General features: G+C 36.1%; 1 protein-coding gene across 3 annotated transcripts in view; it reads right to left on the bottom strand.

The window, feature by feature from the left end:
- The window catches only part of SLC4A10 (solute carrier family 4 member 10), a 210272-nt gene that overhangs the window by 6258 nt on the left and 191430 nt on the right, over positions 1 to 12584 (bottom strand). For all 3 annotated transcript variants that reach the window (XM_087435291.1, XM_087435292.1, XM_087435293.1), the window contains 3 exons: positions 12047 to 12220; positions 11177 to 11299; positions 2561 to 2628 (listed from right to left, as the gene is read on the bottom strand). In XM_087435291.1, coding sequence (XP_087291417.1) covers positions 2561 to 2628; positions 11177 to 11299; positions 12047 to 12220 — 365 coding nt within the window. The remainder of the gene's footprint in view (positions 1 to 2560; positions 2629 to 11176; positions 11300 to 12046; positions 12221 to 12584) is intronic.

Below are 12584 nucleotides of genomic sequence, written 5' to 3'. Positions count from 1 at the left end.
ACTCAGAGTCAAAGCCAACTAGATGCACTATAGGTTCTGACCCCACCCCACCCCTCCAACTTCATCTCCTGCTATTACACCTCTGCTTCTTCCCCTCCAGCCACATGCAATGGCCCCCTGACCATTCTGGAACACTATAGGCTTGCTGCTGTCTCCGGGCCTTGTACGTGCTCTTCCCTCTGCCTGTAATGTTCCTTCACATGGTACAGCCCTTTCCCTCCTTTGTTCAAATGTCACCTACTCAAACAGGCCTTCTCTGACTACTCTATTTAAAATTTCTATTTCCATCCCCTCATAGCACCCTTATCCTTCTTGTTTGCTTTTTGTTTTTATTCCACTTTCACCATCTGAAATACTATACTACCCTACTTGTTCATTTGTTTATTTTCTGTCTCCCCCTACCTCCAGTCTACTTGAATACAAGCTTCACGAGAACAAGGTTTCTTGACCATTTGTCCACTGCTGTTCCCCCAAGACCTAGACGGAGCCTGGCACTTAGAAGCCACTCGATAAATATTTGTTGAATAAATGAATGCAGCCTGTGTATTTGGCAGAGGTCTTTCCAAATGGCTGAGGGAGCCTGTAATATCAGCACCTATACTACGTTTTTTTACATTTTAAAGTGGCACCAATTATACATGACATTCAGAGTGCTCCAAATGCCCAGGGCTAGAAACACAACCAAATGGTAGCAGAGATAAATCATAGGCCAAATCAAAGAAAGTTTCATTAAGTGAGAAAACAGCATTATTCTTACCACATGTAGGAAAGATACTCTGCTGTGAAAAAAATCCACTTCTACAGATAGCCTAGGCTTCATATGACCCTCATTGATGCAACAAATCCAACTTTTAAGAGGAACACCAAGAGTCGGGAGCAAAGCCTTGGGTCTCACATGCTCCCTCCCTTGCCCAATCTGACATGTGTTAATTCCTCTAATCCATCCAGCCCTTGATAACTCGAAGCAGGAGGTCAAATAATTCCCAAAAGACTGTCATGTGGAATATAAGTTTTTGGTAATATTATATAACAAAGAGTCTTGTGAGCAAAACACTTTAGAAAATGCTAGATTAAACAAAGTTAAACTTTTCTTTTTAAGGCAGTACTACTTAGATTCTTTAATATGCCATGTGCTTTATGAAATTCCAAACTGGAATGCAGTATGGAATATTTTCCAAACTTACTTAACCACAGAATTCTTTGAGAGGGGTACCACATGAGACTTGGTTTCTACAAAACACACTTGGGAATATGCTGATTCAACTAAACAATCAACAGGATTTTAAAACATAAATATTGTTAAAAAAAAAAAAAAAAAAAAGGAAGACAACACCTTCTATACTTGTGCTAACCCTTAAGTGGTAGATAATTATATTTTAAAAATCTAGGAAATATGATTTTACAGTCAGACCTTGAAGATCCAGAAGATTCTCTCATGTTTTATTTTCTAACACTATGACAACTTCTCTCCTCAGAAAAAAGTCTTCTCTATAAAACCCAGAGACATTGAAGAGTGAACAGAAGCAGACAGATTCTGATTGGCAGTATGTGGTCAGAGGAGGTAAAGAAAGGAGCTATCTGAATTCAGTTCCCCATTTATGTGGCTTTTACCCTGTTCTAAGTGTAGTTGGTGCAAGCACTCAGGGGCAGTGGCAGCTTTGGGGGCACTGGTAGAAACCTATTCAGAACACTGCTGTACAAAACTCAGAGACTGAATGATGGTTTGCACGAATCATCCTAACTTTTCATGGTTCTTGATTGTGGTGGAGATTGCATGACTATATCCAAACACTATATCCAAGTCGTCAAACTACACCTAAAATGAATGTATGTATCATTGTATGTGAATTATACCTCAATAAAGCTGTTAAAATTCCAAAAAAAAAAAAAAAAAAAAAAAGAAAAAAGTCTTCTCTGCTTTTTTACTGGGATGGCTTTAAATTATCCTTAAGCACTTTGAGACCGTACATATAACTTTTGGCCAAATATTTTCAAAATTTTTTATTAAAACTTACAAGAGTTTGCTTTCTTTTGCTATGTCTTTGTGCATAAAGAAGATTAGCATATTTTGGAGAGTTACATAAATATTTCCTAAAATGACTGGTATAACTGATTCCTTCAACTCAGGAAATAGATTACCTATTTGGAAGTGCCTTTTTTAAGGGGTAAATTCCCAGAGTTCAAACATTAACCTGTGATTAACTTAGTGAATACATAGCTCATTTATCCCAGAATTGAATCGCCACCTGCCTTCAGGTGCTACTTTCAAAGGATGTGAAAGAGAGCTTTCATACACATTGTAAAATATGAGAAGAAAAGACTTCAATTAACAGCTCCCTGTATGTCTTCATTTTATGCTACTTGGCTATACTCACAGAGCTATTAGTGACAGAACTTAGAACTGGGATAGGGTCATCTAATTCCTAGTCTCGGTTCTTTCTACTCTAACAGAGCTTCAACAAACCTCTATACGAATGCATATAGTATGAAATTCTTAAGTAGAGTATATAACAACACATTCCATTCCTCAAATTGCTGTGTTTTTACATTTATATCTTACCTATAGTGTCCTTCCAATGGGAGATGTACTGTGCCCTCATCTTCCATAGCTAACATACTTTGTTCTTCCTGGAAAGACAAATGTAAAATATATAAAGTGAACCTGATGAGTCTCCATTTTACATTAAAGAAGAAACACAGATTAATGTCTCACTGTCTCATTAACCTAAGAACCTTCCACTTTGTTTGCATTTATTAATGCTAGCACAGGTCCTTTCAATAAAGCATCAGCTACCAAGAACATAAAGTAATTAATGAGAGTCTCATACCACAAAGTAATTTAAATGCTAACAACAATCCCCTTCATGTCACTCAATGTAAAACATGGTTAATTTCCAAGCAGATTTTTAAAAAAATTAATCTAAATTTTATGAGAAAAAGAGTATGGTTAACATAATCAGTGTGTTGTTACAAAGTTGAAATTACATTTCCAAAATGTTCTATTAGGAGGGGCTGAGGGATATATTTAGAGCAGTGGTTCTAAAACTTGAGTTTACATCAGACTCATCTGGAGGGCTTGTTAAAAATACAGAATGCTTGGCCCCACCTCCAGAGTATCTGATTCAGTAAGTCTGGAATAGGGCCCAAGAATTTACATTTCTAACAAGTTTCCAGGTGACGCCGATTATGCTGGTCTAGAACAACACTTTGAGAACCATGCCTCTAGCGACTTGGAAAGAGACAGTAGAAGATATGCTTCTGCATGGACCAAAACACAGGTGTGCCTTTCTACTTAGATGCATCCTATGCTTTTGTCTTATGCCTCAGATTCATTCTTACAATGACAATATTCCACTCTCCCTAAAGGGTGGAAATGCTTCATATATTCATTTCTTCATATATAACATTTTACGACTATATTTTTGGGATGAAGATAATCTTATTCTACCATGTTGAAATGTCCTGGTTTAGTTTTCAATAATTTTATCATCAATCTTTTTCCATGTACCAAAAAAAAATTTAGTTATCCATAGATTATAGCTCCTACTTAATGCATTTATTTTCAAATGGGTCAATTAGCATTGCTCAAGTACAGAGAACTATTTGGGGCCATTTAAAAATGTTAGAATTATTGGCTCCAACTCCAGAAATGGAATTTTAAGATGTTTAGAGATAAAGAGCTAGGTGATCCCCTGACCAAACGGGAACTGAGGAGTGAAAATAAGGATGGCCCTGGGGGCTTATTGCCTTCCCTCTTTTAGTAGCCTAGCAGAGAGCTAGCTTGGCTAGTCTAAGTCACTTTCCAGAAAGACATAACCTTTGGCTCATGTCATCATTCCTGGTATGCAAGGCTGTTCGCATGGTCCTCAGTATGCAGATCTTGACCCTCAACTTACATGCTGCCTAGTCTGAAGAGCCCTTGACATATTTCTGCTACTTAAAGAAACGGTGCCTTCTAGAGCCTCTTCAGCTAACCTATGACTATATAAAATAATGTAGGGGCAGGTCTCATTTTCACTCTTGGAATGTTCTCTGTACACATCTACCTTGCTAACCAAGGCAGGCTCCCCTCTGCTGGGACCTCGGCCATGCTGCACACAGAATATCTATATCCAGCCTATGCTGTGGAATAACGGAGAGGCTAGGAGACTCCATGAGCTCTGCTACTTCTCTGCTTATAAATGCCCCCTTCCCACAAAGCCCTATGTTACATTTAGACTCTGCAGTACTAATGACATGTGTCTGTTACCCCTTTGCATTATGGAGATTAATTCTATTCTCTTTCTCTGTTGTTCTTCAAGGAAAATTTTTCTTTTAAGACCCATCAGATGTACCTATTACTCATGCATGCCTAGTCCCCTTGTCATTTGGCAGTACTATTAGAACTAATTTAACGTGAGTAGATAGTATCTTGGTTTGAAATTACACATTTAGGCATTTGAGCAGAGCTAATCTGCAGCCTAGAATGAGGCATGCCTGGCAAGTGGGTTAGTCACTATACATGGAACATAATACGTATCTCATATTAACTTATATGCACATCATTGAGGCCATGAGCAGAGCATATGTATCCTTTCAGGTAGAAAAGGTTACTTTTTTATAGAAAAGCTTACCTTAATGGACACAGAGGGACATAGAAGAAATCTAGCAATCCCAAATGCTATTTAAGTAAACCCCAAGATACAAGGTTGTCCACTGAAAGATAAGCTTTGTATATAGGATGTTTTCTGATCAACTGAGAATAAAATGTCAAGAAGCAAGGTACAAAGGTTTAATAAAGAGTAAAACTCAAAAAAGCTGAAGAGAAGAACAGTGCCATCAGTCCTTAGGTTACCTGGCAGCAGAAAGCTAAGGCTCAAGATTCAATCTAACAGCAAAAAATTGGACGAAGGCTTTGGGAACAATTTTGTTTTTTCCTCAGATGATTTTCCACTTTTCTTTCAAATTGCTTTCAATAATTATTTTGCACTCTGTGGCTTGTTAGCATGTGTGGGCTTTATACTAGTCATAATTCTATCCAAACAAAACCTCATCACCTCTAAAGATAGCTTTTCCAAGCCATGCTTATCTGAAGAGAAGGGTGGCAGAGCAGCCGCTGCCTTCAGTGCCAGAAGGAAGCTGGGTGGGCCCTGGAGCTCGGGGATGGAGGGCCGGCTGCATCCCAGGCAGCACTGTGAGGAAGCCAAAAATTTAGACTCTCTGGGGAGGAGCAGTCAAATCAGGCACTAGCCGTCACGACAATCACAACCTAGTTTATCTCAACCACACAGAAAAGAGAGACAGAGAGAGCATAAAGCTAAGCGGGTATCCATCACTTTACAAGTCAGAAGTACCTGAAAATGAGTTCCATTCCGCGCTTCATTTACACAGTGTTCATCAAAAATATACTGAGTTCTACAACATGGTGAAGATGTTAAAAGGATGATGATCCAAGTTTACTCAAGAACGTTTGAGGGGTTTTACCAATTTGACTAGAGGAATATTCACACTGTGACTTAAATGCCATCTTGTATTTAAGATAGTCAAAGCATTTTTCAGACACTAAATAAGCAAAGGACAGTTAATGCTATATCCAGTAAAAGACAGGAAAATTGAGGCTTAAGAAAACTAATCCACTCAACAGCACTCAAACATTTATGGAGCATGAATTATGTGCCAAGCACACAGTGAATAAGAAGAATAATCCAGGAGTTATTCATGAATCAATTCAACGAACATGTATTAAGCACGATCTACATGACAGGAAGTCTGCTAGGTACTTTGGATACAACAGTGAAAAGAAAAATGTAAACCCTACTCTCAGAGGATCAGAAGGATCATCGTAAAAAGTACAGGAGCAGAGAAAGTGGTATCTGAGCCAGTCTTATTTATCAGTTTGGTTGTAGAAAGGAAGAAACCCTAGGTGGGAAGAAACAATGTGGGCCAAAGATAAAAGGTGGGAATAAATAAGATGTGTTTGTACGACAATGAACAGCCTGGCTGAAGCCAAAGGCCTATGCTGAGTATAAGTGGAAATAAAATTGGAGTCAAATTGTAGTGTGTTTTGACGAATAGGTTGTTATTCATCAAAACTACATCATGAATCTGAATTATATTTTGTGATAGCATAAAAAATATGATTCATATATCATGACACCTAACAAATGCTCTACCTTTAGTGAAACAGGTAGCATCTGTCACTATATCCATTTCTCAGAAAGTCCGCATCTATGTAGGAACCCTCAAATAGCTCAAAGTACAACAGCGGAGAGCCAGTGTTCACAAAGATCCTAGAGTATTAGAGAAAATATTCAGAAATTTTAGAATTCATAGATCTTAAGAAATGGAAGAGACTTCAGAAATCAAGTTTAACCCTTTTATTTTAACCAAGAGGAAAACAAGGCCTACAGAACATAAGAAGTCTGATCATATCCTTCCTCAATTACAAATAGAATAGATAATGCTGCAAGCATTACATATATATGTTAAAAATACTTTGAAACCCATAAAGTGTTATATTTATAAGAGTTATCTCTTAAAATTTCCAATAGATAGAAGAGCCAATACATAAAACTACTCATTTAACAATGAAAGCTGAAAAGAAAAAATGAGGAAGAGGGGTCGTCCACATAGAATTCATATAAACAGATGGATGTTTTTCATACGTTTTTCATCAGAATATTTGATTCAGTGTCTCTAAGTGACTTATCTAAATTATTATAAAACACAAAAATTCTGATAACGTAACCTTGGATTTAGAAGATTATATTCTGGAGATACAGATTCTGTGGTTTTAGGAAAGGTCTTATCTCAAATTTTAGCATGCGTCAGAATCACCTCGGAGGTCTTGTTAACACAGATTTCTGGCCCAATCCCCAGAGTTTTGATTCAATAGGTCTGGAGTAGAGTCCAAGAATTTGCATTTCTAACAAGCGGCCAGGCATTGGCTGATGCAGCAGAGGTCCTGGGACTACACTTTGAAAATCACCACTTGAGGAAGAAGAACATGCTTTCCTCACCCTAAGATTCAATCAGAAATAACATTGCCTGTGTAATAATTAGGCCATGCTTCCCAAATCCATAACCAATTCTGATCTTTTTTAGCAGTAAGACGTGCTCTGTAATTTGTTTAATTGCCCTTGTTTTTAGATTGCTTTTGCATCTTCTTGGCCTTGCTCATGATCCTGCTTCATTCAGATCACATGCCTCATTTGCCCCCTTTTTGTTTTTTCCTATACCATGTATGCTAGGGTGAACCTCCCATAAACCAAGAGATGTCAATATCCTGATCGCTGCCCAGAGCTGAATTTCCAGGATTTATCTAACATTAACCTCCTTCTCCCCCACCCAGGAGCAAACATTCTGGTGGGGCTTTCTGCTTTTAACAGCAACCCTTTTGTCAAATGTGTATAATGTCCTAAAGAATATTTAAGTGGGAAGGAAGGCATGTTGGTACTCTGAGCAAATTTGGACATTCAGAATTTGATTCTGCAGTCTTCCCTTTACACAGAGCAATGTGCAAAATGTCAGGGTTCCAATATTCATTTCTATCCTGATTATAATCCTTTCTTTCTAAAAACTGAAGCATATGCGTATGCATATGCATGAAGTACATGAAAATTTGGAACAGAAGCTCTGCGACCTTGGACTGGCCTGTGTAGCTATTTATTCTGCTTAACTCATTATTGAATTTTAAGGTCAAACTAATGTTTTCTCAATGCCATAAGACCAGAAGTGGGCTACTGATAGTAAAACCCTGGATGATAAAGGTACAAGCTTGTAACTATCATCAAAAGGACAAGAGGTGAGCCTACTTTAAATTCAAGTCTCAGGGAGCTGAGACATTTCTGCTATTTACCATCTTTCCAGATCACAAAGTTACTCAATTAATTTGAGTAATTGCAGAAATGCAACATTTCTGGAGAACTTGTCCATTTACCACCTTAATGTACAATTTCTTTAAGACTGGGCCTTGATATAAGGTGCCACAGTAAGAAGAGCATATCCTTCAGTGGAGTCCATAACCTCAAGAAAATGAAATACCGAGATCTGGGTGACCAAGTAGAAAATCAACCAGAACTGAAGTTTCGGTGAAATCCTTCTTAAATCTTCCTGCTCTCTATACAGATCATATTTTTTTAATACTAATTCCAAGTTAGAAAATGAACCTCTTCAAACTTCCTTTTCTCTCTCCAGTTGTCAGATGGAGAATTATCTTTCTTTGCACTGGTCAGAACTATATTTTAATGTTCAATTATGGATTATATCTTCACTGTACCATTGGTTTTCTTGTTTCCTTCCATGTACTGAGGATCACATGAAAGTATCATCATATTAATCTATTTGAGATTTTAAGGGTCTGTAAACCTGCCTGATTAATGTATTGCAAGGCATGTTCCCTTACTTTTTTTCATAGTCAAGATCTGAAGGATACAGCTATAAATTCGCCTCAACAGATCTTTAATCTGTTCTTGTATCCTTTTAGAAAACATGAGTTCTAGGAAATTTAGTAATATTTAACTACTTCTAAAATCTTTATCTTCATAATCAGGAAACAGTAAATACCCATTGGAGTACAGTGGGTCTATAACGTAAAAAGGTTGGAACCTCATTACATAGGGTGCCTGCCTATCTGAGATTAATAAATTCCAAAAGGGACATATAACACACATACATATAAGTACCATACACATGCAGCTCTGTGAGTGGTTCTGGGCAATGAAAATAGCAGATTTTAATAAATTTATGATAACTATCAAATTTGTTCTCTCCTACTTCACAGACATAAAAAGGGAGAATTTGAAATTTTCTTTGCATGATAAAAGGGAAAAATATTAAGCATAATATACTATATATACATATCATTTTTCATTTTACAAAGTTCTAGAAGGGCAAGAATGTTCCATGGTATGGATATGGAAGGAGAATGCTGTAGACAGGATAATTATATGGCTGGGACTGTTGCTAGCTTTTTCCTACAGAAGTAGTAAAGATATTTGACAGAAAATCAAAGCAAAATTATATTTATAAGTAACTGCTTTAGTACACTTAATAGTAGTCTCATTATTAGAAAGACTAAGGGTAAGCTCACGGTCAATGAGTTTTGTATTCAAAATCGTCTTCTTTGGAATTTAAACCTTCTTGGAAATTGTTTTTAACCTGAATAATTTTAATTACATCAAGTATGCATAATTTAAGGCTTTAGAATTTCTATATTCTGGTGCCCATCTTATTTACATTTAATTTATATCAAGTTCTGTCATATTTTTCTTGAATAGTATCTGAGGATAAGAGCAAACTTCTACCAAAGCCCTAAAAAGAAATAGAGACTATCAAAATATCCTAGTTAAAGCATTATTTTAAAAAATCTTTCATGCTTAAATAAGAATATACCAAACAGAAAAATAAAGAAATAACAACAAAAATTTTATAATATGATATTTTTAATGTTATATTAATATTACTAGAAGTATGATTCTAAGTATGTCTTCCAAAATATTTGGGAAAATTGAAATATTCATACAGAATTAAGATACATTATCATGATCAATCTCTAAATGTGAGAATCCATTGTCAGTGATGGGACATCATGGAAAAGTAAAGGAATGCCAGATAGTCTCACATTATGTAGCCATATTTGTGGAAACATCTGAAAAGAAATCTCATTAGACTTTGTGGCTTTATCTGGCTGCACCTAATGACTGAGTAAAACATAAGACCATTAAAATGTTTGCAAATGAATTCCCCAAAGAAGAGAAGAATATTTCTTTTTTTTTTTTTTTTTTTTTTTAAAGATTTTATTTATTTTATTTTTTCCCCCCAAAGCCCCAGTGGATAGTTGTATGTCGTAGCTGCACATCCTTCTAGTTGCTGTATGCGGGACTCGGCCTCAGGATGAACGGAGAAGTGGTGCCTCGATGCGCACCCGGGATCCGAACCCGGGCCACCAGCATCACAGCGCACGCACTTAACCACCAAGCCACAGGGCCGGCCCGAGAAGAATATTTCCATGGTTTGAGAAAATATGCTGTAGATGGGAAACTGAATACATTTACTGACCACCTTGTAGAAGAGGGAAAAATGGAAAGAATAATGCACAATTCTCACCAAATATTTCCTTTCACTTTCATTTCTATTCACATGGAAATTTTGTTCTTATGTTTTATAATCTGTGGGCTCAATCATTCTGCTAAATGATGAGCTGTTCATTTTTTTTGTTTATATTCTTTGTAGTTTTTATATACTTTAAAAATATTATGATTACTAGCCTTCAAAATAGACCCAGACTTACACGTGAACTTTAAATATGCCATAAAACTTAACAGAAATTGTTTTGTTTTTTTTTTGTAAGGAGATCAGCCCTGTGCTAACATCTGCCAATCCTCCTCTTTTTTTTGCTGAGGAAGACTGGCTCTGGGCTAACATCCATGCCCATCTTCCTCCACGTTATATGGGATGCTGCCACAGCATGGCTTGCCAAGCGGTGGGTCGGTGCGCGCCCAGAACCGGAACTGGCGAACCCGGGGCTGGGCAGCGGAGCGCGCGCACCCAACCGCCCGCGTCACTGGGCCAACCCCAAAACAAATTGTTTTAACATACAAAACATAATAGGATAAATCAGTAGTTCATGAAAGTAATTAAATCCCAAAAGTTCCTCAAACAACATTTACTCAATCTTAAATCACTTAGAAAGTAAATCAGATCAACATTTTCCTCTTAAGCATTTCATCTATTTCAAGAATAACTAATTTTATCTTTTGATTAGAATTAGAATCTTTTGATTAAAATTTTGTTCCCTAGAAAAATACCAACAGTAATAATGTCTCCTTTTTCTTCTCACATATTCAACCAAAAAGCAATCATTGCATGACCATAATTTGGAAATAGTTAAGCATCAGTAAGTTTCTGTCATCCACAGGGTAGGAATCAGAAAAATAAACCTTACAATTTAGAAGATAAGGAAGTACAAAGTACTTGCATATTTCATTAGGGTTTGGTTTCCTCATGTAAGATTTGTGTGCTCTCTCTGTTCAAGTTCCAACTTTATGATTTTAAACATTAATCTTCCAAACTAGTCCACCTGTGGTTGTTAGTAATCACTATCTAAAGATAAGCACAACAATTTAATTTTGCAAAGAGCTATTCCTGTACAAGTACTTCTTTTTCTTTATAAGATATTGATTTTGCTCTGACTTACCTCTTTTTCAGCATCTTCTAGTTTCTTTTTCTTACTCTCAGGCATTAAATCATCCAACCAGCTGAGTTCCCGTTTGGTAAACAAAAAGTCCATCAACTTTCTTACAAACACCAGAGCTAACACCTGAAGTAAATAATAAAATAGTTTAAAACAGGGAAAAAATAGAAATGAGAAATGTAGGTTTGTTTGTTTGTTTTTTGCTAGAAACAAATCAATTTCAATTAGAGCTGAGATTAAAGTGTAATTTGAAGATATATGTGTATGAAAGATATCGTCTGTACTTTTGCTTCCTTCATTTCCTTTTCTTACCACATCCCCATAATAATGGCTCTGATTTTATAGGAGTCATTTAAAGAAGCTATTAAAAAAACCACAAAAGACATTTGACTGTTTCCTTACATACATGTAGTTAATACTTTGCATTATTTCAAATGAACATTAAACCATTCTTATCTATGCTGATAATATATTAAATTATTTATAGTCATTCAAATTCGCTATATTTTTGGAGGCATTTGAAATTTATCTGAAATATTTAATGAAATTTAATTTTAAAAATCCCCTACCTTTTCAGATTTGCTAGTATATCTTTAATGTTAAATTTTGAAAGTTTACGTTTTCCCATTCAACTTCAATTAATTCCAACTGCTACCAATATTCAGAATGATAGAGACAAAACTAATATAAATCACCGAAATTCATTTATAATCTCAAACTCTATCCTAATCACTAGTTTTTGTGGCTAAAGTTTATACCAAGTTTTCCCATAATTCTTCAAAATGACTCTATTGTTACAATTTCAGTTCACATGTTTCCAAAGAGAGCAGAAATTAGAGGAAGAGAAAAAGAGTTGACTTAGAAGTTTCATACCATCATGGGAAAGACAATGGCAGCTCTTGAAACTTTTATTATCCACAAAAGGCCAAGGCAACTCATCTGAATAACTGTGAAGAGATGGACTTTTCGAAGTGGGACATGCCTTAGATATATAAAATCTGGTTGATGTTTTGCTGGCATCCAGAAGAGCTTTATTCTATCAAAGAGCTAAAAGATAAACAGACTACATTGCTTTTTACATACAACAATAAAAGTAGGACAAGTAGATATTTAATATGGTCCAAAATATGTTGCATCTGGATCATACTTAAGTTGACATCTGGGCATCAAGACAATAGAACTGTTCTGCATACACTCTGAAATGCTACAATTGCAGTTTCATAATATCGCACATTTTCTTGAATATGGATACAGGTTATAATTTAGAGAGTTTAAAAATATCAAAGTCAATGCTAAACGTTGCTACCCGGGAGAGTAGAACCTTGAGAGACAAAACGTAATCATCGTCCTCTTTTTCATTTTCACGTCACAATCTTTTCCTATATTTGACTGGACTCCAATTCTTTGGTCC

This window comes from Ceratotherium simum, chromosome 9 (assembly GCF_057802395.1).
Source record: "Ceratotherium simum simum isolate JZ-2026a chromosome 9, ASM5780239v1, whole genome shotgun sequence".
In the NCBI taxonomy this organism is placed as follows: Eukaryota; Metazoa; Chordata; class Mammalia; order Perissodactyla; family Rhinocerotidae; genus Ceratotherium; species Ceratotherium simum.
The sequence above is the reverse complement of the archived record's forward strand: the minus strand, read 5'-3'. Positions and strand labels throughout refer to the sequence as shown.